Genomic DNA, 27469 nt, shown 5'->3' with positions numbered 1-27469 from the left:
CGTTGTTGACAAGTGTAGAAAAGCTCTCAGAACGGGCCCGCCGAGTACTGAAACAGGTAGCGTGTAAAAATCGTCTCCTCGGTTGCAACACTCACTACCGAGTTCCAAACTGCCTCAGGAAGCAACGTCAGCACAATAACTGTTCGTCGGGAGCTTCATGAAATGGGTTTCCATGGCCGAGCAGCTGCACACAAACCTAAGCTAACCATGTGCAATGCCAAGCTTCGGCTGGATTGGTTTGAACCTCGCCGCCATTGGACTCTGGAGCAGTGGAACGCGTTCTCTGAAGTGATGAATCACGCTTCACCATCTGGCAGTCCAACTGACAAACCTGAGTTGGCAAATGCTACCTGCCCCAATGCATAGTGCCAACTGTAAAGTTTGGTGGAGGAGGAATAATAGTCTGGGGCTGTTTTTCATGGTTTGGGCTAGGCCCTTTAGTTCCAGTGAAGGGAAATCTTAACACTACAGCATACAATTACATTCTAGACGATTCTGTGCTTCCAACTTTGTGGCAACAGTTTGGGGAAGGCCCTTTCCTGTTTCAGGATAATGCCCCCGTGCACAAAGCGAGATTCATACAGAAATGGTTTGTCGAGATCGGTGTGGAAGAGCCCTGACAATCCCATCGAACACCTTTGGGATACATTGAAACGCCGACTGCGAGCCAGCCCTAATCGCCCAACATCATTAAAGTTCTTGTGGCTGAATGGAAGCAAGTCCCCGCAGCAACATCTAGTAGAAAGCCTTCCCAGAAGAGTGGAGGCTGTTATAACAGCAAAAGGGGATCAACTCCACATTAATGCCCATGATTTTGGATGAGATGTGCGACAAGCAGGTGTCCACATGCTTTTGGTTATGTAGCGTACATTGAGGTTAAGGTGTGGGCTGCCGGCTTTAATTTGAAGGTATTTTCATCCATATCGGGTGAACGGTTGAGAAATTAATGCACTTTTTGTACATAGTCCTCCCCATTTTAGAGAACCAGAAGTATTAAGACAAATTCACTTGTGTATTAAACAGTCAAAAGTTCAGTATTTGGTCCCATATTCCTAGCACGCAATGATTACATCAAGCTGTGACTCTACAAACTTGTTGGCTGCATTTGCAGTGTTTTGGTTGTTTCAGATTATTTTGTGCCCAATAGAAATTAATGGTAAATAATGTATTGTCTTTTGAGTCACTTAGAGTAAAGAAAATATTTTTCTGAACCCTTCTACATTGGATGCTACCATTGATTACAGATAATCCTAAATAAATCATGAATAATGAGTGAGAAAGTTAGTGGCACAAAGATCATAACCCTAAGACATGCTAACCTCTCGCCATTTCTATTAACAGGAGATGTTAGCATTTTTTGTGGACGTATAATATTTATGCCTAACTTTCTCACCCATTCATGGGCACAAAATGTGAAACCAAAAACAAAAGTGCAAATGCATCCAAAAAGTTCATAGTCACAAGCCTGATATCATTGCGTGCTAGGAATATGGGACTAAACCTTTGACTACTTTAATGAGTGAATTTTCCATGTTTGCTCCCCTAAAATGGGGGGCAGGGGGAAACGTATGTACAAAAAGTCGTAATTTCCAAACGGTTCACCCGACATGGATGTATTACCCTCAAATTAAAGCTGGCAGTCTGCACTTGAACCTCAGTCATTGTATCATTTTAGTACAGAGCCAAAACAAGATATGTCACTGTCCAAATACATTTGACCTCACTGTGTGTATCCACCTGTGAAGGAATTTAAGCACTTATTTGTCTACATTGGAACCAGTATGATGGACTGTGCGTGTTATGCTCTGATGCTGTTGAGGTATAAAAAAAAAACGAAATAAATGTTTTGTCTGACGTTCTCAGTGCCAAACTTATCCAGCACTCGACGGGTCCAAATGTGTCTTGCTGTTCAGTTCTACATGTCAAATTGTTAATCGAATAAAAGAATAAATATCTACGTGTGACAAAAGATGTAAGTTGAACTATACTGCCAGAAAATCCAAAATGAGTGCCATTGCTTAACACCAGACTTCTCAATCTTAGTTATTAATTTTGAATACTGTGCTTAGCTGCAGAGTACAGACTTGATTTTGTGCAGGGAAAAATGGAATGAAAGCACTTACAAAAAAACTGAACAATGTCATTTATGCTTGCTTTAATGATTAAAAAAATATTTCTTTGCAAGAAAGAGACAAGAACAAATCCCCCTCCAAGCCCTCCATGCAGGGCCAGAGGAAAACAAACAATAACGGCCACCATTTTCACACTGAAATGATGACAGGTGCGTCAAGATAAGATGAGGTAAATGTTTTGAGGAAAGAATAAAAAAAGGCACAATTTACAATCAACCGTGCCAAATAAAGTCACAATATTAATAATTATAACAAAATAATAATTACATCAACATAACGGCATTAGAAAAAATATGCAACAAAAAATACATACCGATTTTATAATACAAGGCAACACTTCCGAGGGTTATGTACATGTCAAAACCTGAAGTCCCACACCGTTGTTTCTCTCAAGTTCGGGGTGTGTTAGGTTAGTTAACAGTTTATACATGGAGCAGGTATGCTGAAGGTGGCACAGCATATAACATCAAACCACCAACACCGTGGCAACGTCAGAGAAAGCTCCTATCTGACCACCAGACAGGAGACACACAGTTTGGAGGGGCCGATGCAGTCGTCGTGGCAGAAGGCCCCGCAGCCCTGGCACATGATCATGGCCTTGAGGCGGCACGAGCACTTGAGGGCCACTTCCTCAGCGGCGCTGTCGGCGAACGCCTGGATGCTGAGTGTGGCGCTCTGGCTAGCGCTGTGGCGCTGACGCAGCTGCAGGACGCCGTCAGCGATGCTCCTCGAGAAGCCGCTGCCGTCCACCACAGACACGTTGGCCGTGTAGCTGAAACCGGGCGCCGCCACGCCGCCCTGCTTAGGCAGCTTTCCGTAGAGCTGGAAAGGGAGGGAGGAGGGGGAAGATGAGGAGTACTGAGCTTTGCTCTGCGCCTCCTTCTTAGCCATGCGGGCTAAGGACATCTCCATGTTCAGCAGTCCCTCCATAGCCCCACCTCCTACCCCTCCTCCAGTCAGGTAACCGTCCATAGAGTTCACTGCCTCCTTTTTGGTGACCACCACACCTGGCCCGCCGCCTGCCATGGGGCCAGAGGGGGAGGTTTTGGCAAGAGTTTGGCAAGAGGGCCGGGAGGTGACCTCGCTCTTCACGGGCGAGAGCTGCTGTTGGTGTGGGGGGTGGGATTTGGAAGGGTGCCAGTTGATCTTGACGGTGGGGACCACGTCAGAGAGGCCAAGGTTGCTGTGCGGGGGCGATGGGGCTTCCGGGGTGGCCCGCGGCTGAGTGAAGTTGTGGTGCCTCTCCGGAGACTCTCTGATGACGGCCGACTCCTGGGAGTTGCGTCTGGAGGAAGAGGACGAAGAAGAGAGGGATGTAATGACGGGCACGGCCCCGGGGGGCACGGCGCCAGCTGGCTGCTGGGAGAGATACTGCTGCATGGCCGTGGCCCGAGAGGAGGCCTCCTCCAGCAGGCAGGCCATGCGGGAGGGTACTGTGCCTGGGGGAGAGGACGCAAAGCTCCGGCCTGCTCCAGGGGAGCCTCCTCGGCCAGCAGGGGACTTCTGCTGGTTCTGAGAGGACAACTCGGGCAGCAGCGACTCCATCGTACCGGACTCTGTGGGGCCCCTGAAGCGAGTGCCTGGGTTCCTGGTCTGCTGCTGCCGGGACTGTGGGGCTGACTGATGCCCCTCTGGCAGGCGGTTGATCTCCAGCTTGCTAGCCGAGTGCGTCTGCGGCAGGACTTTCTCCAGCGGGAGGCTGCCTTGGAGCAGCTGGGTGACCAGAGGGTTGTTGGCCTCCACTGTAGACACAGGCCGAGCTGAACTAGGGAGCCTCTTGCAGCTAGCGGTGGGAGAGGGATTCAGCCCCAGCCTACAGTCCTCATCAGCCAAGCACCGGCTGGATGCTTTGTAGTCTTCCATGGGGTCTGTTTTGTGCCCCCTCTGGGCTTTGGGATGTGGCGCAGCGATAGCTTGTTGGTCTGGGTGGGGAGTGCGTCCAGGCTGCTGCGGCTTTTGCCCCGGCTGCATGAGACTCTGGCTGGGCAGGCCGTTGGGGAAGCAGGGCTGGATGACTGTCTGGCTGTGGCCGTGCTGGTTGGACACATGGGCCTGGATGACCGGCTGCTGGTTCTGCTGTGAAGGGGGACTGCAGATCACAGGCTGGCCATGGGCCTTCTGAGACAGCCTTTGGAGGTGCTGGATGTTGCCATTGCACTGAGCGGGCAGGTGGTGGCGCCATGTGCTCAGGTGGGGCTCCTCCTCCTGGCTCTCGTTCTCGCAGTCGGAGGCCGTCTCTGTGGAGTCGCTGTGATGCCCTGCGTCGTCCTCTCTGACTGAGGGTGGGAGACGAGGGAGGGAGGCTGTCTCTCTCTCCCTCCCCGGGGGCTCCGACTGCTGCCTTTCGCCCTGGATGCGGCCCTCTCTAGCCGGGGTGGGGGGGTTCTCCTGTGGACCCACGTGGTGGGAACCATGCTGGATGACACCCCCTCCTCCCCCCCTGGCCTGCTCGGTGCCAGCCAGGGACCTGATCACATCCACTCCCTGGGCCCCGAATCTGGGCAGAGAATCTGGGATGGATGTGGGTGCCAAGGGACCGCTTTGGGTCGTTGTCCTGTCACAGTCGGCCCCCTCGCTTTGCCCTTGGAGGTGGCTGGATACAGACTCAGGTTTCAGCAGCGCTGCCTTGTCCAAGAGTCCGTTGGTGGTGCCTTTGACTGGTGGTGGTGTTAGTGTAGCCCCTTCCTCCCCACTCAGCTCCCCCAGCCGCTCCTCCTGGGTGGGTAGGGGTGGAGTGGGGGTCTGCGGGGGCTCTGAAGAGGACAGGGAGGGGTTGGAGGAGGTGGACAGGGAGGGGGATGAGGCAGCTGTGTGGGGGGTGGGGGTAGAGGAGGGCTCTACATTGGACAGCTGTAGTTGTGTTCCAGGCGAATGAGAGCCCGCAGGCGATCCCTGCTCCTCCACGCCTCCTCCTCCTCCTCCTCCTCCTCCTCCTCCTCCTCCTCCTCCTCCGGGCTCGACGGGTCCTGGGTGCTCTCGAGTTCGTCTTCCACTGCTGCGATCCGGTAGCCCAGAACCAGCCCTGCCCCCGCCGGGCCCTGGCCCGTCCCCAGTGGCTGCAACAGCAGCAGCGGCCTCGCGCTGGGCCCGGGCCTGCTGGGCGCGAGCTTTGATGTCCGCCAGGGTGCGCGCCCCCGTCCCCGTGCGCCGCAAGCCCTCGCTGGGGGGCACAATGCGGGGACAGATCTGGTAGGTTGGCGGCCCTTTGACCCAGGGCGGTTTGATTCTGGAGAGTTGAATCTGGAGGGACAGAGACAAGAGCATGTCAAATATGGAATTTACCAAGGCCATATACAGGACATTAGCATGCATAACTTGGCGAATAATCTCACACCGAAACCCAGACTCAATCACCTCTATTGATTTACCATCTTCAGATAAAGAAGTTGGTCTTTTTCAAGTTGATTTGAAATGTTTTGTGGAGACAGAAATCACAAAATAATCAAACTTACTTTACAGATTGTGGACTCCAGGTCTTAGGAAATTGGGTGCCTGCCACTGCACCACTACAGTCACAATAAAAGACTTACAATTACAAATGGTGACTTCATACCCGGATAGGTGGGACCTTGGGCTCCTCTGCTGTCGGCTGCGGCTTTTCCGTGTGGACCCCGTCGATTGTGGTACGAAAGGACTGACGATCTTCTATTCGCGGCCTCTTCTCGGGGAAGCTGGAGAAGGCCTGGGTCTCGTCTGGCCTCCTCTTCTGCTCCTTGGCCTGGGTGGAGGTGGCAGCAGTGGGGGTGGGGGCGGGGCTGGCTGCAGGGCTGCTCTCCTGGCTGCTGGTGGCCGTTCCCCCTGTGACCGAGGTGACCACGGAGGCCCCATCGTCCAGTGGATCGGCGATGGCGGCGGCCGTGGAGGAGGAGGAAGAGGAAGAAGAGTCCAAGCCGGCGGTGAACGCCCCCTGCCTCTCGGAGGTCGAGGAGGGAGAGGAGGAAGGGGAGGAGGACGAGGAGGAGGAGGACGAGGAGGAGGGAGAGGAGGTTGAGGCGATGGCAGGTGCAGGCTCTTCGGGGAGAAGGCGGGCAGTGACTTCAGGCTCGTCGGTGGCGCTGATGGACGCAGGGCTGGGGGTCGGGGTGGGCTCAGGCACGGTCACAGACAGGAGCGTGGGCACAGGGGAAGGGCAGGGAGTGGGCTCTAGGGAGGCAGACTGGGCCGCGGTCTCCAGTCCAGATTCGGCCTGTAGCACCACCTCTCCCTGCACCATGGTGGCCTCTGGGATGGGCGAGGGCGCAGAGACGGAGGCAACAGCGTCTAGAGTGAGTGTGCCCTCCGGCTGCTCGGGGGTCTGCATGGCGGGGGAGTTGGTCTTGCAGAGGGTGCGTCGCGCCCTGCGTCTCAAGTCTGCACGCGTTCGCCGTCTCATCCTGCCGTCCCGCCGCCGCCTGCCCACACCACGGCGCTTGGGCGTTCCTGCAGCCACAGAGGCCACCTCACTCTCCAGGACGCTGGCGGCAGCATCGGCCTCTTCACTCATCGTCAACTTCAGAGACTCTTCCCGGGTCAGGCCAGACCTGCAGCCATAGATCACAACGTTAGTGCACAGAGTATATACCATTTATAAAAAGACACTTTCACCCAATTTAAATAATTGAAGTAATTTTCAAGTGGTCCATGGAATAAGAGGGAGCTTAAAAATACCGATGTGACTGGGGGTGTTCAGGAGACTTACTTTTGACCGTGGTACTCCTCAAAGAACTTCTCCTTCCATGCCTCCACTTTCTTCTCTTTCTCCATCTCCTGGCGAAATCGCACCTGCATCTCATGGGTGAACTCCCCTGAGTAGGTCAAACAATATTGGACAAGATTAATCCACAGATATCTGGCTATCGTGTTTTAAATAATACATGAATTTGTGTATTGACTGATTGTTTCCCCTGGTATTTACTAGGAAGCTATGTTGTAGTATCAATGGGCACTTCCTGGTACTGAATTCCCAAGAGAGTTACCTGCCACCCTGGGCCCAGTTCAATTTGCATACTAACCCAATACGTCCACAGACGATGCAATCGCCATCACACTGCACACTGCCCTATCCCATCTGGACAAGAGGAATACCTATGCAAGAATGCTGTTCATTGACTACAGCTCAGCATTCAACACCATAGTATCATCCAAGTTCATCATTAAGCTCGAGGCCCTGGGTCTCAACCCTGCCCTGGCAATTGGGTCCTGGACTTCCTGACGGGTCGCCCCCAGGTGGTGAAGGTAGGAAACAACATCTTCACTTCGCTGATCCTCAGCCCCCTCCTGTACTCCGTGTTCACCTATGACTGCATGGCCATGCACGCCTCCAACTCAATCATCAAGTTTGCAGACGACAACAGTAGTAGGCTTGATCACAAACAATGACGAGACAGCCTATAGGGAGGAGGTGAGGGCACTCGGAGTATGGTGTCAGGGAAACAACCTCTCACTCAACATCAACAAAACAAAGGAGATGATCGTGGACTTCAGGATAGTGCAAAGGGAGCACCCCCCAATCCACATTGACGGGACAGCAGTGGAGCACCTCAGGAGGCTGAAGAAATTTGGCTTGTCACCTAAAACCCTCAAACTTTTACAGATGCACAATTGAGAGCATCTTCTCGGGCTGTATCACCGCCTGGTACGGCAACTGCACCACCCACAACCACAGGGCTCTCCAGAGGGTGGTGCGATCTGCACAACGCATCACCGGGGGCAAACTACCTGCCCTCCAGGACACCTACAGCACCGGTTGTCACAGGAAGGCCATGAAGATCATCAAGGACCTCAGCCACCCGAGCCACGACCTGTTCACACTGCTACCATCCAGAAGGCGAGGTCAGTACAGGTGCATCAAAGCTGGGACCGAGAGACTGAAAAATAGCTTCTATCTCAAGGCCATCAAACTGTTAAATAGCCATCACAAGCACAGAGAGGCTGCTGCTACATGGACTTGAAATCATTGGCCACTTTAATAAATAGATCCCTAGTCACTTTAATAATCTTTACATATCTTGCATTACTCATCCCATATGCATATACTGTATTTTATACCATTATTGCATCTTGCCTATGCCGCTCGGTCATCCATATATTTATATGTATATATTCTTATTCCATCCCTTTACTTAGATTTGTGTGTATTAGGTAGTAATTGTGGAATTGTTTGATTACTTGTTAGATATTAATGCACTGTTGGAGCTAGAAGCACAAGCATTTTACTACACTCGCAATAACATCTGCTAACCATGTGTATGTGACCAATACAATTTGATTTGAGTTATTGTTGTACACCATGTTATTTCTGAAAAAATACCTGGAAATGTTCCTGGTCAAATAAATTGTTAGCCAATTAAACCCTGAAGGGAAGGAGTTCACTATATGTGTAGCCAGTCACTAACCCCCTCAATCACATTATATATGTATATTATAACTAACTACAGGTAGGTACTAACCCTCAGCGAGCCTTTCCTTCCAGCTCTGGGAGGCGTGAGTGAAGAATTCATTGTTGAGAGCCGAGTTACTGAGGCGAGCCAGACCGTCAGGTCCCACCTAGAGAAGAGGGAAGACAGAACATACTGGGTTACATTCCAGACGTTGTTGTACAGAGAAATACCAAAAACAATATGGCACAGAAATGACGAGACATTATGGGATGGACTAAAAAGCACGCTCCAATAGGGAATCTCCATTGAAAAAGCTTTTTATTCCAGGGAAAACTGTCCCTAACAGTTATAAATCATGAGTATAATGATCAATTCTGAGCGTGCACACTCACCTGGCGGTCGACTTCAGGGAGGAGCTGCAGGAGTTGCTGTTGGTACTGGGCTGGGAAGGCAGAGAAGGTGCGCATGTTGATGAGGGCCCTGATGTTTGTGTTGACCAGGATTGAGCCAGGCGTCTCAAAGTCCACCTCCACCCCACCTCGGCTCCTCTTCATGGGCCCTGCAGACAAACACAACCCATAGGCCTGCACGGGTTAGCAAGTGGCTAATGCTATCCAACCCTGGGTTTAAACACATTCATTAAACTAACAGCAAGCACAGCGTGGCCATTCCATTGCCAGCCAGCACAACTCCAGTTAAGAGCCAGCAGCAGCACAGTAGGTGTTTTGCTTAGCAGCCAACACAACCACAACAGCTGTCAGTCAGTGAGTGGTTAAGTAAGTCCTGGCAGGATGGCTAGTGTTGGGATAGCTAGCCGACCCTGGCATTCAGTTAGCAACCTGCAAAGCACTGCCTGTTAGCATAAGCGACCAATGCAATCCTGACAATGTTAGAGACCAGTGTACCATTAGTTAGCTACCAAATCACCCTGTCCACGTTTGGTGCTTATTTGTAGACGGCTGACCTGCGCAACATCTATATACATCTAGTAGTTCTACAGATGGTGTACTATATCCAGACTATGATGTTTGGCCTTTTCCTTTGTGATAGCTAAATTCAAGTCATAAGATAAAGATTTGTCAAGTTGTTTACAGTTCAGGTTCCATCAGGCATATCTCTCTGCCAAAGGTGTCCTGAACAATGATGGGAGGGGGGAAAAAAATGCTTCGCAGCTAAACCCGCCCCCCTCCCCGCTGAGCTGGACTAAATAAAAATGGGACAGTCAATGAAGTGAGAAAGACATTTTGTTGAATTCAACCACAGTCTAAGCTTCCACAAATCCATGGGATTTTTGGGTTGCTAATTGTTTAGGGTTTGATAATTGGGTGGACTTAGGGGGAGAGAGGGGTTTGGCGTTTGTGGTTACTGAGGGGGATGTTGGTAGGGGGTGATTATACCCGGGTCTAACCCCTGTACCTGAGTGGTGGCCACGAATGCTCTTGAAGTGCTGGGGGCGTTTCCAGCTAGCCAGTTCAGGGCGGGCACGGAGCGTGGGGCCTGGACCCCCCCTAGAGCCTTCCCTGCGCCTCCCCCGCTGCTCCTGGGGGGGGAGAGGTGGGGAGGAGTGGGAGCCTGGTGAGACACTCCCGTCACGTGTGTAAGGGGGGACTTACAAGCGGGGTGGGCGGATCAGGCAGACAATCCAAAAGGAGGGACAGCAGAGCCAATAGCACGGGTGGGATGGGGGGTTGGGAGGGGTGAGAGCACATAACAAAGCAAGAGGAGCAGTTACCCAGGCCCACAAACACAGAGAGGAGGGTGGGGGGGTAGGGTGCAGCAGACATCTGAGAAAGTGCTCACCTCACCCCATCTCATACAGAGCAATCGGTTTACTGGGCAGTTAAATGTAAGGCAGGAGGGAGGGACTGATATTCCAGGTACACACAGAAAGAAGGAGGGAGGACAGATATTGGAAGTTGCACTCAGACAGTGAGTGCAAGGGAAGGTTATTCTGCACGCAGAGACTGACAGAACCACAAGAGGGGAGGATTTTCTGGGGAACCTCAGAATGAAAGAAATACTCAGGGTGCACACACGAGGAGCACGGTCAAACATGAGCAGCTCACAAGGGTTGGGCGATGTCTGGAATGACACATCGTCCTGTCCAAAAATCGTTGATCTACGATTTGATCGCACATTATTTTGAGCACGGAGGAGAGAACGCAATATTAAGGACATATTGCGAGGCCTGGTTATTTTATCTAGTCTAGGCTGCAGAATGATTTTCAAATTGGTAGGGCTATGATTCTCCTGTCCATAAAAATACATAAATATCAGTTATATTAGCCTACCTTTAAAAAAAATTATATTATAAACTGGGTGGGTCGAGCCCTGAATGCTGATTGGCTGACAGCTGTGGTATATCAGACCGTATACTACATGGATGACAAAACATCAATTTTTACAGCTCTAATTATGTTGGTAACCAGTTTATTACATTTACATTTAAGTCATTTAGCAGACGCTCTTATCCAGAGCGACTTACTTAGTTTATTACTTACTTATTACTTAGTTTATAATAGCAGTAAGGCACCTCGGGGGTTTGTGATATATGGCCAATATATAGTGGCTAAGGGTTGTGTCCAGGCACTCTGCGTTGGGTCATGCATAACAGCCCTTAGCCGTGGTATATTGGCCATATACCACACCTCAGGCCTTGTTGCTTAATTATAGCATATCAAGTCTAGTTCTTCGGTTTCAGGCCGAATGATAAAGGTGAGCGAGCAGACCTGACGAAGTCACTTGCAGCATATGCAAAAAGATAATTAGGGCAAAAGACAGACAGACCACAAACCTGAGTTCTGAGCTGAGTTCACTAGAAAAGGTAAACATACTGGTGTTCGTTGCCAGAAACCTTTAGGTGGGCTTGAGACATGGTAAAAAAAAAACAACTAGACCTAATGGTTCCTCATTTTAAAAATGTAGCCTATATTCAAATCCAGATGCATCTTATTCGAAAAACAGAATATTTTAGCTTTTTTATTTTAGTATTTTGTTAAGGCTACGTTGATTTATTTTTTAACATGTAGGTCTATATTTAGGATTTGTACAGGTAAAAGGCATATCCTAATAAGCCTATTAGTTTAAAAATGCAAGCCATGTTCATTTAAGTGTTATAAAGAAGGTTATAGGAAAGATGAACTGAGGTCCACACTCCAGTCGGTGGTAATGCACCTTAAAGTTGGTTGCCAATCGACATAAAAGTCCACAGAAGACAACTACTGAAAGTGAAGAGATTACTAGAAACAAACTATGTTTCCCTTTTTATCTGTAGATTAATTGTTGGAGAAGAGAACATACAATTTTGTGAAACTCAAAATTCTACAAAGACCCAGGGGAAAAAAGGACCTTATGCATTTCAGGTAAAATAACAACCAAATGTTTATATCCCAGGATAAAATGAGCTAGCAACAGCAAGCTAGCTAAATGTTCATGAATGTTTCATGTGTTTCGACCTGTCTCCAAATTAACATAGTTGATTCAGAGTTCCTTTTGATATTTCAACCTGCGTGTCTGGGTCACATCTGGTGTGGATGTACAAAATCAACATGCGCACAATGGCGCACACCCGATCTAGAGAGCATGTTAGGCCCCATCTGACGTTATGCGCTGCTTTGGTGCTCTCCGCTCTTTCTACAATTTGCATTGTTCTCTTGCAATATGTTAATAGTCTAACTACCACATATGTATTGAACATTTAAGCTATGGCAAATAGGGAATGGGCCATTTGGCAGGTCACCCTGCTGTGTGCTCACTGCGCTGCGCTCTTGTCCACCGCCAGACTCAAATTCAAACCATCATTTGTGACATCAAGATCAACGATGGCTGTCAAACATCGTTGATAGTCGATCCAATTGTAAAATCGCCCAACACTAGAGCACACAGGTCATCTTTTGGTGGTGCAGTGGTGACATTTGTCAACATGGCACTTGCAGGAACACCAGCCATTTCTACACTCTTCCCATAGATTGTACTAATGAGAAAACAGTTTGAAGGCCATTCACAGACGGGTGTTTGTTTTACCCCAAGTTTGCTGAGGAACTTGAAGAGCTCAGAGGTTACTGTCTAAGAATGCTGCTGCAACAGTAAATAGGCAACATATAAATGACAAGATTGGCAAAAGGAGCAGAGGCCAATGCTGGGTGAGAAATGGTCCAAGACCACCGTAGGAATATGACTCAAAAGGTGTTGGTGTGTAATGCTACCACAATTTGCTGCCAAGGAAGTGTGTGTGTGGGCACAGAGAGATGGGGTTAGGGTAGCAAAGGGGCTAGTAGAGAGCAGTGCTAACCTGATGGGACGTGGTCACCATTGACCTTGAGTGGAGTGAGGACCACGCGCGGCATCATCACAGCCTTCTTCCTCTGTCTGCCCGACTGCAGCAAAGGAGAGCAGGGGACATGGTGAGAGGTAATAGAATGCTAAGACTGATGTTATCACTAAGTGAGAGATAAAGGGGATCTTCAATACACAATTATTTCTTATACATCATATCCAAAACCTCTTCAGAGGGGGTGGTAAAGCATACCTGTCTGGATCGGCTTAGTCGGGTCTGTGCCTGGGCCTCGGAGCGCACCTGTCCAGAGACTCCAGACCTACTCAGCCTGGTCTGGGGCTCTGTGGAGCAGGACGCACTGGACGAGCTCTCATCTACTGACGCTGTGTGTGTGGGGGGGGGGGGGGGGGCAGAGAAGGGTATGGTCAGATATCAAAATGGTTACTCTTTACTGGGTTCCAACTAGCTTAGTTGATGACAAATGGTCCAAGGATCACATACACTGACTAGAAGGATTTTCACACTGCACATGTTTCGGTTTCCGTTATCACAATTGGTGATGGTGCGTTTATCTAGAATTTTTCAGCCATGCACTCAGCGACTCGCATAAACAGCAGCTCGCATACAAATAAACAATAAATGCTTCTCTTAAAATTTTTTTAAAAGCACATAGACAAACACACAGATCTAGGCCAGGAATGGCAGTGTCATGTGTGCCTGTAACCATGGCAACAAACACACGCTTAGGGGAAAAAAACCTGTCTCTGATTTCCAGTTTTTGTTCAAAAAGCACTCTCTTGGGCACGCTCCTTCCGCCTTTATCACAATACCTATTCCGGTGTTGTTTCGAAAGCACCTTTGAACAGGCCAGTCACAGTAATTAAATAGCATTTGATTTTTGTGCTTAATAAAGACCAGGGATGTAGTGGTAAAAACAAAATGGTGGATAAACTGTAAACGGTGGTTGAGAAAATAGGCGGTGAGCCAGGTTGCACGTTGTAACCAAACTTGAAAAGCGGTCCGTTACTCCAATGTGTTACTTTCGGTTCTTCTGTCAAATGTGTCTCATGTCGATTGCTGACAGAGGATTAAGTCTGTCTAGTAATTTGCCTGAACAAGACGAGTACCGAACAGCAAATCAGATAACTATTCCACTATGAGGTTGACCTATTTACCTAGTCAGCTTGTTGTGCGTGCCATGCGATAAGCTGTCAATGACGCACAACATTGCTTAATGCAATCGTGGGGAAAACACATTTGAAAGAAGTTTTGATGGCCTTTGTTTATAAAAAAGGGAATCGCTGCTTTCGATCGCTACTACAACTCCTAAAAACGAGCGCAAACTGCACAGTTTTAAAACGGAGTACATCAGCATGGTTCGGAGTGCATAGGGGAGACTGGGGCTAAATGTAACACTGGACAATTCTAACGGACACCTACATTATGGGAACATTAAAGTCATCAATACATTGCTAACTGGTAACAAGATCATGTTTAGAGTTTGGGATCCAGCTAATGATTAGCCCAATGGGGTATGCATATATGCAATCCTGTGCCTCAGCCTATTTATTTAGCCATTATGCTGCATCAGTTGGGCTACAACTGATAATGCTTATTGGATTATGTATAGGCCATGGTAAAAGTAAGCCCTAAAAAAAAAATCTGGTATTGTGACAACACTAGAGGTAAGTAATGTAAACTCTAACACTAATTTACAGTAGATATAAAAAAGGAATAAAAAAACAAATGTGTACATTAACCCTCCACTACATTATATCTGATAAAAGAATGTGGTGATCATGACCATACACACCGTCATTCTCTCCGCTGGCCGCAATCGTTTCCATGGAGTCACAGCTCTCTTGCTCCCCCCCTTCCGTTGGCCCTGCTGTTGCAGTGGAAGCGGTAGCCTGTGTGGTGGTGTCCGCTGTCTCCGCCTCTGTCGAACTCTTGGTCCACTGCAGAGCGTTCTTCTGCAGAGGGACAGTCAGAAAAGTGACTCCTATCAGAAACGTGTGTGCATGTGCATTCTAGGTAGAGGTTAGTATGACATTTATAAGGGGTAGGGATAAGAGTTATGTGTGCATGTTCAAGAGATTTGGTGAATGGAGTGGGCTTGTTCCATACCTTTAAAGTGAACAGACTCATCCTGCCAGGAAGCTTGAAGAAGATGCTGTTCTTCACTCGGTCCCCCCTCACCTGGGAGTGCAGCATGGTCACCAGACAGGCCAGAGGGGCCGTGCCACTTATGGACAGAGAAGAGCGGAGGAGATGAGTGTGAGAGACAGACAAAAAATGTGAACTTGCAAGGTAATACTATGGTATGCAAAGAGACAGCACAAAAAACAAAAATATATATATATATTGTCCCTTTGTTATTGTGCCATCTCACCTTCTGTTTTTGTGGAACACATTGTGTATCCGGCCAGGTTGAGATCATGGGGGAATGGTGAAAAATTACAAAGTGAGTTAGACTTATTTTAAATAAAACGAGCAATAGTATTCTTGTACATACGTTACGTATTACAGTAGAGATGTGCGTTAACTAAAAAGGTGTGGGTGTGTGGTTGTTTACCTCATTTCCTTGAGTCCCTTGGTCTGGATAACATGCAGGATCTGCTTGGGCGTCATGGGGGCATCAGAGAAGTTCTCTAGAACCTGAAAAATACATTACAATAAGTAATGAACATGTTAGAGCACACACAGAACATTTGAGAGTTGGGCCTAATCATAGCTCTGGAAAAAAGCAGTTAGCTTTGCTCACGGTTGGCTGCGGGTGAACTAGGGCTGACCATTTATTCGACTGGTCGATTGTTTAGTAGATAGGCTGTTGGTCGACAGATTTCTTTAGTCGGGCAGTAGTAAAAATATTTTTCAAATAACGTTGTATAAGACACCTGTCTGAGTTGGACTGAGCCATTGTGGAGGCCGTGGGGATGGCACAGTCCATCACTCCAAGACATGTTACTGAAATTGTACACTACCATTCAGAAGTTGGGTCACTAAGAAATGTGCTTGTTTTTGAAATACAGTGTAGACATTGTTAATGTTGTAAATGACATCTGTAGCTGAAAATGGCAGATTTTTATGGAATATCTACATAGGCGTACAGAGGCCCATTATCAGCAACCATCACTCCTGTGTTCCAATGGCACGTTGTGTTAGCAAATCAAAGTTGATCATTTTAAAAGGCTAATTGATCATTAGAAAACTAATTTGCAATTATGTTAGCACAGCTGAAACCTGTTGTTTTGATAAAGAACCAATAAAACTGGCCTTCTTTCCATTAGTTGAGTATCTGGAGCATCAGCATTTGTGGGTTAGAGAGTCTAGTTTGAGAAACAGATGCCTCACAAGTCCTCAACTGGCAGCTTCATTAAATAGTACCCGCAAAACACCAGTCTCAACGTCAACAGTGAAGAAGCGACTCCAGGATGCTGGCCTTCTAGGCAGCGCTGCAAAGAAAAAGCCATATCTCAGACCGGCCGATAAAAATAAAAGATTAAGACGGGCAAAAGAACAGACACTGGACAGAGGAAGATTGGAAAAAAGTGTTATGGACAGACAAATCTAAGTTTGAGGTGTTCGGATCAGAAAGAAGAACATTCGTGAGATGCAGAAAAAATGAAAAGACGCTTGCCGCCATCTGTCAAGCATGGCGGAGGCAATGTGATGGTCTGAGGGTGCTTTGGTGATGGTAAAGTCAGAGATATGTACAGGGTAAAATGGATATATCACTCCATTTTGCAAACACCATGGCATACCCTGTGGACAGCGCTTAATTGGAGCCAATTTCCTCCTACAACAGGACAATGACCCAAAGCACAGCTTCAAACTATGCAAGAACTATTTAGGGAAGAAGCAGTCAGCTAGTATTCTGTCTATAATGGAGTGGCCAGCACAGTCACCGGATCTCAACCCTATTGAGCTGTTGTGGGAGCAGCTTGACCATATGGTACAAAAGTGCCCATCAAGCCAATCCAATTTGTGGGAGGTGCTTCAGGAAGCATGGGGTGAAATCTCTTCAGATTACCTCATCAAATTGACAACTAGAATGCCAAAGGTCTGCAAGGCTGTAATTGCTGCAAACGGAGGATTCTTTGACAAAAGTTTGCAGAGTTTGAAGGACAATTATTATTTCAATAAAAAAATTAAAAAAACATTTATAACCTCGTCAACACCTTGACTATACTTCCTATTCATTTTGCAACTTATTTCATGTATGTTTTCAGGGAAAACAAGGACATCCAACTTTTGAACAGTAGTGTATATGGTTAAATAACTTAAGAACAATGGTGCAACACTAATGAAAAAAATATTATTTAACAAATACGCTTTGTCCCGCGTTGGATAGCGGATTGCCTTTTCCTAGACCATGTTACTATGTGCATAATAGCAAAGTTAAACAGCATAATGGTGTGGAGAACATAATGCGGTGGAGGCAGCAGCGGCTTTAGGAGACGAGAAAACAGCCCATGTCTTAATTGTCTAAGAAGTGATGAGAGAGGAAACCAACTTAATTAGGTCTATAATTAATAGCCTAAGTTAAATGTGCCTGGCTTTATAAATCATCCATATACAGTGCATTCGGAAAGTATTTAGACCCCTCGACTTTGACACATTTTGGTCCATTACAGCCTTACTCTAAAATGTATTAAATATTTATTTTTTCTCATCAATCTACACACAATAACAAAGTAAAAAGGTTCAGAAATTTTTGCAAATGTATTACAAATATAAAACAGAAATACCTTATTTACATAAGTATTCAGATTCTTTGCTATGAGACTCGAAATTGAGCTCAGGTTCATCCTGTTTCCATTGATCATCCTTGAAATGTTTCTACAACTTGATTAGAGTCCACCTGTGGTAAATTCAATGGATTGGACATGATTTGGAAAGGCACACACACCTGTCTATATAAAGGTCCCACAGTTGACAGTGCACGTCAGAGCAAAAACCAAGCCATGAGGTCGAAGGAATTGTCCGCAGAGCGCCGAGAGAGGATTGTGTCGAGGCACAGATCTGGGGAAGGGTACCAAAACATTTCTGCAGCATTGAAGGTCGTCAAGAACACAGTGGCCTCCATCATTCTTAAATGGAAGAAGTTCAGAAGCACCAAGACTCTTCCTAGAGCTAGCCGCCCGGCCCAACTGAGCAATCGGGGGAGAAGGGCCTTGTTCAGGGAGAGGAACAAGAACCCAATGGTCACTCTGACAGAGCTCCAGAGTTACTCTTTGGCGATGGGAGAACCTTCCAGAAGGGTAACCATCTCTGCAGCATTCCACCAATCAGGCCTTGATGGTAAAATGGCCAGACGGAAGCCACTCCTCAGTAAAAGGCGCATGCCAGCCCACTTGGAGTTCGCCAAAAGGCACCTAAATTACTCTCAGACCATGAGAAACCAAGATTGGCCTGAATGCCAAGCGTCATGTCTGGAGTAGGAGGTCGACCGATTATGATTTTTCAACGCCGATACCTATTATTGGAGGACCAAAAAAGCCGATACCGATTAAATCGGACGATTTTTTAGAATTTATTTGTAATAATGACAATTACAACAATACTGAATGAACACTTATTTTAACCTAATATAATACATCAATCAAATCAATTTAGCCTCAAATAAATAATGAAACATGTTCAATTCGGTTTAAATAATGCAAAAACAAAGTGTTGGAGAAGAAAGTAAAAGTGCAATATGTGCCATGTAAAAAAAGCTAACGTTTAAGTTCCTTGCTCAGAACATGAGAACATTTGAAAGCTGGTGGTTTCTTTTAACATGAGTCTTCAATATTCCCAGGTAATAAGTTTTAGGTTGTAGTTATCATAGGAATTATAGGACTATTTCTCTCTATACCATTTTTATTTCATATACCTTTGACTATTGGATGTTCTTATAGGGACTTTAGTATTGCCAGTGTAACAGTATAGCTTCCGTCCCTCTCCTCGCCCCTACCTGGGCTCGAACCAGGAACACATCGACAACAGCCACCCTCGAAGCATCGTTACCCATCGCTCCACAAAAGCCACAGCCCTTGTAGAGCAAAGGGAACAACTACTTCAAGGTCTCAGGGCGAGTAACGTCACAGATTGAAACGCTATTAGTACGTACCCCGCTAACTAGCTAGCCATTTCACATCGGTTACACCAGCCTAATCTCGGGAGTTGATATGCTTGAAGTCATAAACAGCTCAATGCTTGAAGCACAGGGAAGATCTGCTGGCAAATGCACGAAAGTGCTGTTTGAATGAATGCTTACGAGCCTGCTGCTGCATACCACCGCTCAGTCAGACTGCTCTATCAAATATCAAATCATATGTTATAATTAAGTCTAACACACAGAAATACGAGCCTTAGGTTATTAATATGGTCAAATCCGGAAACTATCATTTCGAAAACAAAACGTTTATTCTTTCAGTGAAATACATAACCGTTCTGTATTTTATCTAATGGGTGGCATCCATAAGTCTAAATATTCCTGTTACATTGAACAACCTTCAATGTTATGTCATAATTACGTAAAATTCTGGCAAATTAGTTTGCAACGAGCCAGGCGGCCCAACCTGTTGCATATACCCTGACACTGATTGCAATTATCGCAAGAGAAGTAACACAATTTTCCTAGTTTAATATTGCCTGCTAACCTGGATTTATTTTAACTAAATATGCAGCTTAAAAAAAATATACCTCTGTGTATTAATTTTAAGAAAGGCATTGATGTTTATGGTTAGGTACATTTGTGCAACGATTGTGCTTTTTTCGCAAATGCGCTTTTGTTAAGTCATCCCCCGTTTGAAGTTGGTCTTCACACAGTTCGCAACGAGCCAGGTGGCCCAAACTGCTGCATATAGCCTGACTCTGTTGCACAGAATGCAAGAGAAGTGACACAATTTCCCTAGTTAAAATAAATTCATGTTAGCAGGTAATATTAACTAAATATGCAGGTTTAAAAATATATACTTGTGTATTGATTTTAAGAAAGGCGTTGATGTTTATGGTTAGGTACACATTGGTACAACGACAGTGCTTTTTTCACGAATGCGCTTGTTAAATAACCGTTTGGCGAAGTAGGCTATGATTCAATGATAAATTAACAGGCACCGCTTCGATTATATGCAACGCAGGACAAGCTAGATAACCTAGTAATATCATCAACCATGTGTAGTTAAGTGATTATGTTAAGATTGTTTTTTATAAGATATGTTTAATGCTAGCTAGCACCTTACCGTGGCTCCTTGCTGCACTCGCATAACAGGTAGTCAGCCTGCCACGCAGTCTCCTTGTGGAGTACAATGTAATCGGCCATGATCGGTGTCCAAAAATGCCGATTACCGATTGTTATGAAAACTTGAAATCTGCCCTAAGTAAAAAAATAAATAATAATAATAATAATAATTAAAAAAACGGCCATTTCGATTAATCGGTCGACCTCTAGTCTGGAGGAACCCTGGCACTATCCCTACGGTGAAGCATGGTGTTGGCAGCATCATGCTGTAGGGATGTTTTTCAGCGGCAGGGACTGGGAGACTAGTCAGGATCGAGGGAAAGATGAACAGAGCAAAGTGCAGAGAGATCCATGATGAAAACCTGCTCCAGAGCACTCAAGACCCCAGACTGGGGCAAAGTTTCAACTTCCAACAAGACAACGCACGAGTGGCTTCGGGACAAGTCTCTGAATGTCCTTGAGTGCCCAAGCCAGAGCCCGGACTTGAACCCGATCGAACATCTTTGGAGAGACCTGAAAATTGCTGTGCAGCGACGCTCCCCATCCAACCTGACAGAGCTTGAGAGGATCTACAGAGAAGAATGGGAGAAACTCCAAATACAGCTGTGACAAGCTTGTAGCAGGTTTTCATGCCAAAGCAGCTTCGACAAAGTGCTGAGTAAAGGGTCTGAATAATTATGTAAATTTGATATTTTTCACAAGTCAAATTTATTCCACACACCAGACTTCCCCTTTACCTCCTGAGCAACCAGTAAAGATTCCCGTTTCGAGTTTCACGTTCTCTGCATTCATTTTGCAGTCACATGTGTTACGGTGTTCAGAGTTTGTTATAAACAATTTATTGATGTGATTATGCTATAGGTCAGGCCCTATTGGTCACATGCATGCGATGCATACATGTGCCACTTAAAGAGATATGGAGAAAGGGTTGAGGAAATCAGGAATGTTTTTTCTACACAAATGATGGATTTTGGTAACAGAACTTTTCAGTCAGAAATGGCTGTAATTATTTTGCATCTTCAGCAACACAGACAGCGTGATACCCTGTTGATGTTGTGTGGTGGTCGCTGCAGCAGGGACGAGAGAGAGGCAACGGGTGCTAGTCACAGTCGCTTGCTGTCTTTCTTATTTTTTTTAACACAGCAAGTCTGAGTCCGGCCCAACACAATCAAATCAATTGCGGTCGGACTTCCTCTAGTCACGTGTGTCTTAACTATTTGAAACGGTGCGCTTAAAGCATCAGACAAGCTCAGTGCTAGTTGATTTGACTAAGACACAGGATGTATCTATATATGGAAAGATGCGCATATAAAAATGTAGACCAATCGATTGGTCGAAAGAACAGACGACTATCGGTTGACCAAGGTAAAAAAAAAAATTACGTTCGGGACAGCCTCGCTTGCGAAACGGTTTTCGAAACGGATATATGCTGATATTCCCCTCATCTTTCATATCAGCAAGAAAGAAACTTTAAAATGAAAAAAGATACACTTACGGTAGCAGATTAGCACAGATCCATATGCTTTGTGTGCCTCCAGACAAACTACACTTCCTCTCCATTTACGCTGACACACAGGTGTTCAGAGCGTGCAAGATAGCCAATTAGCACAGGTGGCCGTCTACATCTTCCTTAAACAAGTGCTGCAACATGGAGATATGGCTGTGTGGAAACACTAAGGTTATAAAAAGGTGTGTTGTAATTTTACCTTCAATTATTTCTCGATGTTGAAAGACACATTCCTTATGTTTCCAAAACCGTAACGCAAGCTTTGTGTTTTAACGTTCAGAATGAGCATCAGGGCTCTAAACAAAACTCCCCCGGCCAGAAGATACTATCTTCAATAGGTGCTAAAGGTTGTTAGCCTCTATGAATGGGTTAGCTTTCTCCTAACTATAAATCTGTACCATACATCCAGTCAGTGAATACAGAAGCTTCAGAAATATCGGGTGCAAACGAGAAACAAAACGTGAACTCCATACCTCAAGAATGGAAGACTCAGAAAGGCAGTGCCTAAAATTTTAAAAAGCATTTATTAAAATGCTTAAAACACCTGAGTTAACCACTCAAGCTTTGTCAGCAGAAAGTGGAGATTGAAGCTATACGCTAAGACAGAAATAGTACACAACACAATAAACGCACAACTAGGTCCAATCTATCAGGCGACGTAGCTTAATATTTTTTCTAAAGTGACATCAATACATAGCCTAGTAACCTGTGGTTTAACAGCCATCTCCACTCACTTAAAAATACAGTGAATTATTGATTAATTGCAATGCTGAAGATGAAAAGACCAGAGACAGATAGGTGCTTGGGGTTGTGAGATCGATCCAGCGTCTCTCCGTGTGTCGCCATGACAGGATGCATGAGAAGGAACAATACCTAATACAGACTGGGTAGTAGAGCGCTGCTTCAAATGAACCCAAGGACATACAAGCAGGAAATGGAACGGAGAGGAAGGGTATTTTGGTCAGGGAGAGACAAGCAGACAAAGCCTCCAAGTGCTCCACCAACCACGCACGCACCCTAAAGATGCAGATCCCAATAGAGAAACAGTATGCTCCATGATTAGGTGAGTCGTTGGTGAATAACAGAATGCTACGACATGTGGCAATCAATGTAACATTTCTCTTGTCCTTGTCCCAGAAGAAAATGTAAAAATAGAAAACAGTCCCTGAGGAACCAGGGGCCAGATGGTCAATAAGTTAGACCTATCAGGGTTCTCTGCAATCTGTGGAGAAATAAAAGAACCGGCTCAGTTATAATAAATAAAATAAAATATATATATATATATATATATATATAGAACTGGTAAAGTGTGTTCCCCTATCTTGTTGAAGATACAACCATGTGTCCACTGCCTATTCCCATCTATCTGAATGTGTTAGCGTGCAATGCATTTGTGTGTTTCCAGCCTCTGTATGTCTTGTGACAGTAATTGGTCAGTCATTTCTGTATGCCTCAGCGAATGGCAAAAGTCCTTAGTTTGAACATGCTCATTTTACACCCAAACCTAGCATGGCACAAGTTTCAGAACACACTGGACTCCTGTTATTAGTCTCAGCCTATAAATATTGTTTATGCTCCCAAAAAGCTACAGATTCTCCACAAGGATCGGCAGTGACATGCGGGCCGTAGCTTATAAATACATGCATTCTCCGCACAGTCAAAAGCAAAAATGGCACAGAGTTTTGTAGCACTTCCATGGCGTGCAGGGATGCAGATAGGCAGAGAACAGTAAAATAGGGTCTGGCAACTGAAAAGAGCCACATCCTAAAATGCAGGCCTGTGCATCTAAGGAACTTCCACACCCATTATTAAGGAAGGAGAAATGAGCTGAAGTTGAGCTATAACGCATCTGCAGTATGCATGTACAATATAAAACATGGTAGGATTTATAGCATTTTGAACTGAATAAAATTAAATGCGTCATTAACTGCATCCAGTTCAAGATCCTCAAGAAGCACCAATGATACTGATATCAAATTTTATTTGTCACATGCGCCAAATAAAACAGGTGTAGACCTTAGTGAAATGCTTACTTAACTGCATTTTTGGTTAAGGGCTTGTAAGAAAATCCCTAAAAAAGTAAGCGATAAGAATAACAAATAATTAAAGAGCAGCAATAAATAACAATAGCGGGGCTATATACAGGGTGTATTAGTACAGAGTCAATGGGTCAATGTACGGGGGGCACCGATGTTGAGGTAATTATGTACATGTAGGTAGAGTTATTAAAGTGACTATGCATAAATAATATCAGAGAGTAGCAGCAGCATTCTGGGGGGGGGGGGGGGGGGCAATACAAATAGTTTGGGTAGTCTTATGGCTTGGGGGTAGAAGCTGTTTAGAAGCCTCTTCGACCTAGATTTGGCACCGGTCAGCATGGCCCCGGTCAGGATGCTCTCGATGGTGCAGCTGTAAAACCCTTTGAGGATCCGAGGACCCATGTCTCCTGAGGGGGAATAGGTTTTGTCGTGCCCTCTTCACAACTGTCTTGGTGTGCTTGGACCATGTTAGTTTGTTGGTGATGTGGACACAATGGAATTTGAAGCTCTCAACCTGCTCCACTTCAGCCCGTGGATGAGAATGGGGGCGTGCTCGGTCCTCCCTTTCCTATAGTCAAAAATCACCTGAGGGGCCCACGTTGAGGATCAGCATGGCGGATGTGTTGTCAGGAAGTCCAGGATCCAGTTGCAGAGGGAGGTGTTTAGTCCCAGGGTCCTTAGCTTAGTGATGAGCTTTGAGGGCACTATGGTGTCGAACAATGAGCTTTAGTCAATGAATAGCATTCTCACATAGGTGTTCCTTTTGTCCAGGTGGGAATGGGCAGTGTGGAGTGCAATAGACATTGCATCATCTGTGGATCTGTTGGTGCGGTATGCAAATTGGAGTGGGTCGAGAGGTTTCTGGGATAATGGTGTTGATGTGAGCCATGACCAGCCCTTCAAAGCATTTCATGGGTGCAGGCGTGAGTGCTACAGGTTGGTAGTCATTTAGGCAGGTTACCTTAGTGTTCTTGGGCACAGGGACTATGGTGGTCTGCTTGAAACATGTAGGTATTACAGACTCAGACAGGGAGAGGTTGAAAATGTCAGTGAAGACATTGGTCAGCGCATGCTCGGAGTACACGTCCTGGTAATGAATGTTGACCTGTTTAAAGGTCTTACTCACATCGGCTGCGGAGAGCGTGATCACAGTCTTCCGGAACAGCTGATGCTCTCACGCATGTTTCAGTGTTACTTGCCTCGAAGCAAGCTAAGTCATTTAGCTCGTATTGTAGGCTCGTGTCACTGGGCAGCTCTCGGCTATGCAACGCAGCCTCGTCTGGCAGTCGCAGAAGAGTGGACTGCCTCCGATTGAAATTAATGGACTTTTGCCAGATGCAGACCGTTTATAGCAGTAAATGTGCACTGTGTTAGGGCTCTGCATAACTCCTGATCATGCTGCTCAGAATAAAGTCAATTCTGAGTGTCATGACATGAACAACCTCATGACATTCCCAATCCTGTATCCCTTTTCTCTCTCACACTCACACACACAAAATACTTAATTATTCAATATAAATTATTTTATTTGCCTCATTTAGTAGACCTGGATATTTAGACCCCTCTACAAAGCACAGAGAATGGTGTGTATTGTAGCAGATGAAACCACGGCCGAAAGATTCATGACAAATGTAGAATTTTAAATGGTTAAGTACGGGTTAAGGTTAGGTAAGGACGTCCCAAACATCCCAGATAGCACTAACCATAGAAAAAACACTGGGTCTGTGGTGCATTTCCACACATTATTTACCCGGGTTTACCCAAAAGGCTCAGACTTTCCTGTTTCCATCTATGGTCTGGCACCTGCATCTCATTGGTCCATGGCTCTGGTAGATCTGCCTAAACTTTAACACATTCTCACAATTGTTTTGATTATGCAGAGGTTGTTGCTGCTCTTCACATAACCTCACTGTCAGCCCTAGCTAGGGATATAATTTCCCTAGTATAACATAAGAGTGTATACACTAGTGTAACACTGGTGTTACAGTCGAAAAGCAGCATTGAGGACTTGCAGTACACAAGAACACAGACATGATTTGTATACCATTACGGTAGCCTACAAGCTACTCCTTATCTGGCTTACTTATCAACATGGCTACATAAAAACATTTTCACGCATGCACCAGGTTAGCTATCCAAAAACAATGGTGATGACTACATAGACGGCTTTATCCATCTTTATATGGTTGTAGCTAGCTGCCACCCAGCAAGCTAACATTAGCTAAACTGGGGGTGGTAACGTTAACGTTATGCCCCCCTGACCCTTGTTGACTCCAGCCACAGAGGGGCCTGGCTAAATGTGTTCAAATACGAACAGCTAACGTTAATTACACTAACGTTAGCTGGGAAACCGTTTTGGTGGTTAACTAGTAAATATATATGTAGTTACATGTGCAATAAATGGTGGTAGTCTGGCTAACGTTAACTTGCTAGCTAGCAAACAAAGGGTCAAACGGGAAGGCAGACGTACCCCCCTAACGTTAGCCAGCTAGCTATGCGCCTGTCAACAATAAGGGTTCGTTTAGCTACAGCCACACGCGGAATGGCAAATCAAGAGAATAAAAAAACTGCATTTCGTTATTAGGGGCTCAATGCATGCATTTATTCCATTGTTAACATTTTGGCAATTTAATGTTGGAGCACTCCCCGCCAGCTAGCGTTAGCGGGCTGCGTGCAGTGCCAACCAGACATACCAGACTCGGAACAATCTTTGTTCGGTTGCCGACAGTTGTTCGTCTACCCTGTCGCACAGGGGCTGTCAGTACGTTACACAATTACAACTACTAATTAGTAGTATATTACCATGCGAGCCGCCTCAGCCCACGTGCGTTCCTTCTTTCTCTTCTGTTTGTCCTTCATTTCCTCCCTCTAGTAGCTAGCTATCCTCCCTCAGTTGCTCCTCCAGCAGCAGTTGCGATAGCTTCAATGGGTCAGGAAACCCCGAACTAGCAAGCTACGTTAGCTGAGCGGTTTCTCTCCGTTTCACTAACTTAGCCTTCCCACCACGCAGTTGCTCGTTTTCTCGCTCGTCCTGTGCTCGGTAGGCACGTCCCTTGTTGAGCTAATTCATTTATATAAACTATTGTTGTTCTACTCTAGTGCACTGTAACGTGACGGAAGGCTAATGAGAAGCTATCTAGTAAACACGTACGGGGAGCGCAGTAACGAGCGAGCCCTAGCAGCTACGAGCGCCTCTCGTCTGTTGAAGCTACATCTGCTGCAGGAAAACCTCACTTTGGAATGCAAGGCGGAGAGAACACAACAACGAGGTCAAGGGTCAAACACACTGCAGGAACGCAACACAAAACAACTCTCCCCACCCCCTCTCTATCTAGCCACTCTGCTACAAACCAACGCTAGAGGGAAGGAAATGACGGAGAACAAGACATTGTGGCTCTACTATCTGCAAAATGAGCCACAATGGCGTCAACATGTAACCTGCCAGAGATCTACCTGAATAAAAAATATGGAAGAATCAAAAATCAGATACCACGTTTCGATAAAAAAAAAAACGTCAATTCCAAAATTGTACTAATAGGCTACTCTTTAACTACTCACATACATACCATAAGGGAACATAATGCTGCAGTGTTTACAACAAATGCGTTGTGATACCAAACTGACTATAGTCTATAATACATAGAGTGCTAATAATTATGATTGTCCGTGTCCCAAAACGAAGTCACACAGAGAACATCCACATTAAAACATACATATATTTACCTTAATAAAATAGGTATAACCTGTCATTTCGACAGCCTGATCCTGACACATTGTTTTGTAAACTGAGGGATGGGGCTAAGGAAATGTCACCACATTTGTAGATGGAGCTATGGATGCAAACCTGGATATAGAGTTTGTGAGATTGACATGGTGATATAGTTGGAAGCTATACGTTATAGAAGAAAATTACAAAAACTTGGATCAG

The 27469-nt window shown here is 45.9% G+C and overlaps 1 protein-coding gene across 4 annotated transcripts; it reads right to left on the bottom strand.

Moving 5' to 3' along the window:
- Positions 1-2138: 2138 nt before the first annotated feature.
- On the bottom strand, positions 2139-26896 carry LOC106572228 (polycomb group protein ASXL1). 4 transcript variants are annotated; one of them, XM_014146232.2, is made up of 11 exons: positions 26344-26895; positions 15343-15425; positions 14895-15015; positions 14581-14740; positions 13020-13150; positions 12783-12867; positions 8884-9050; positions 8561-8657; positions 6811-6916; positions 5686-6652; positions 2139-5372 (listed from the first exon to the last, which is right to left on the bottom strand). In XM_014146232.2, the coding sequence occupies exons 1-11, from the start codon at positions 26398-26400 to the stop codon at positions 2637-2639; spliced, it is 4710 nt and encodes a 1569-aa protein (XP_014001707.2). In that variant the 5' UTR covers positions 26401-26895; the 3' UTR covers positions 2139-2636. The 4 variants fall into 4 exon arrangements, 3 of the variants coding, with proteins under 3 accessions (XP_014001707.2, XP_045551954.1, XP_045551955.1); XM_045695998.1 differs by lacking the exons at positions 15343-15425; positions 26344-26895 and adding an exon at positions 15160-15342 and having other exon boundaries at positions 14895-15012; XM_045695999.1 differs by lacking the exons at positions 14581-14740; positions 14895-15015; positions 15343-15425; positions 26344-26895 and adding an exon at positions 9908-10031.
- Between the last annotated feature and the right edge of the window lie 573 nt (positions 26897-27469).

The sequence above is a fragment of the Salmo salar genome, chromosome ssa15 (genome assembly GCF_905237065.1).
Source record: "Salmo salar chromosome ssa15, Ssal_v3.1, whole genome shotgun sequence".
Lineage (NCBI taxonomy): Eukaryota > Metazoa > Chordata > Actinopteri > Salmoniformes > Salmonidae > Salmo > Salmo salar.
This window is presented reverse-complemented; position numbering and strand designations above follow the sequence as displayed.

Excerpts from the sequence above, each read along its gene's own strand:
- LOC106572228 (XM_014146232.2), bottom strand. The coding sequence starts at position 26,400 with ATGAAGGACAAACAGAAGAGAAAGAAGGAACGCACGTGGGCTGAGGCG. Across the intron at positions 14,741-14,894 it reads TGAGTCTGTTCACTTTAAAG|AAGAACGCTCTGCAGTGGAC; the intron begins GTATGGAACAAG and ends GTCCCTCTGCAG. Across the intron at positions 8,658-8,883 it reads TCCCTGAAGTCGACCGCCAG|GTGGGACCTGACGGTCTGGC; the intron begins GTGAGTGTGCAC and ends CCTCTTCTCTAG.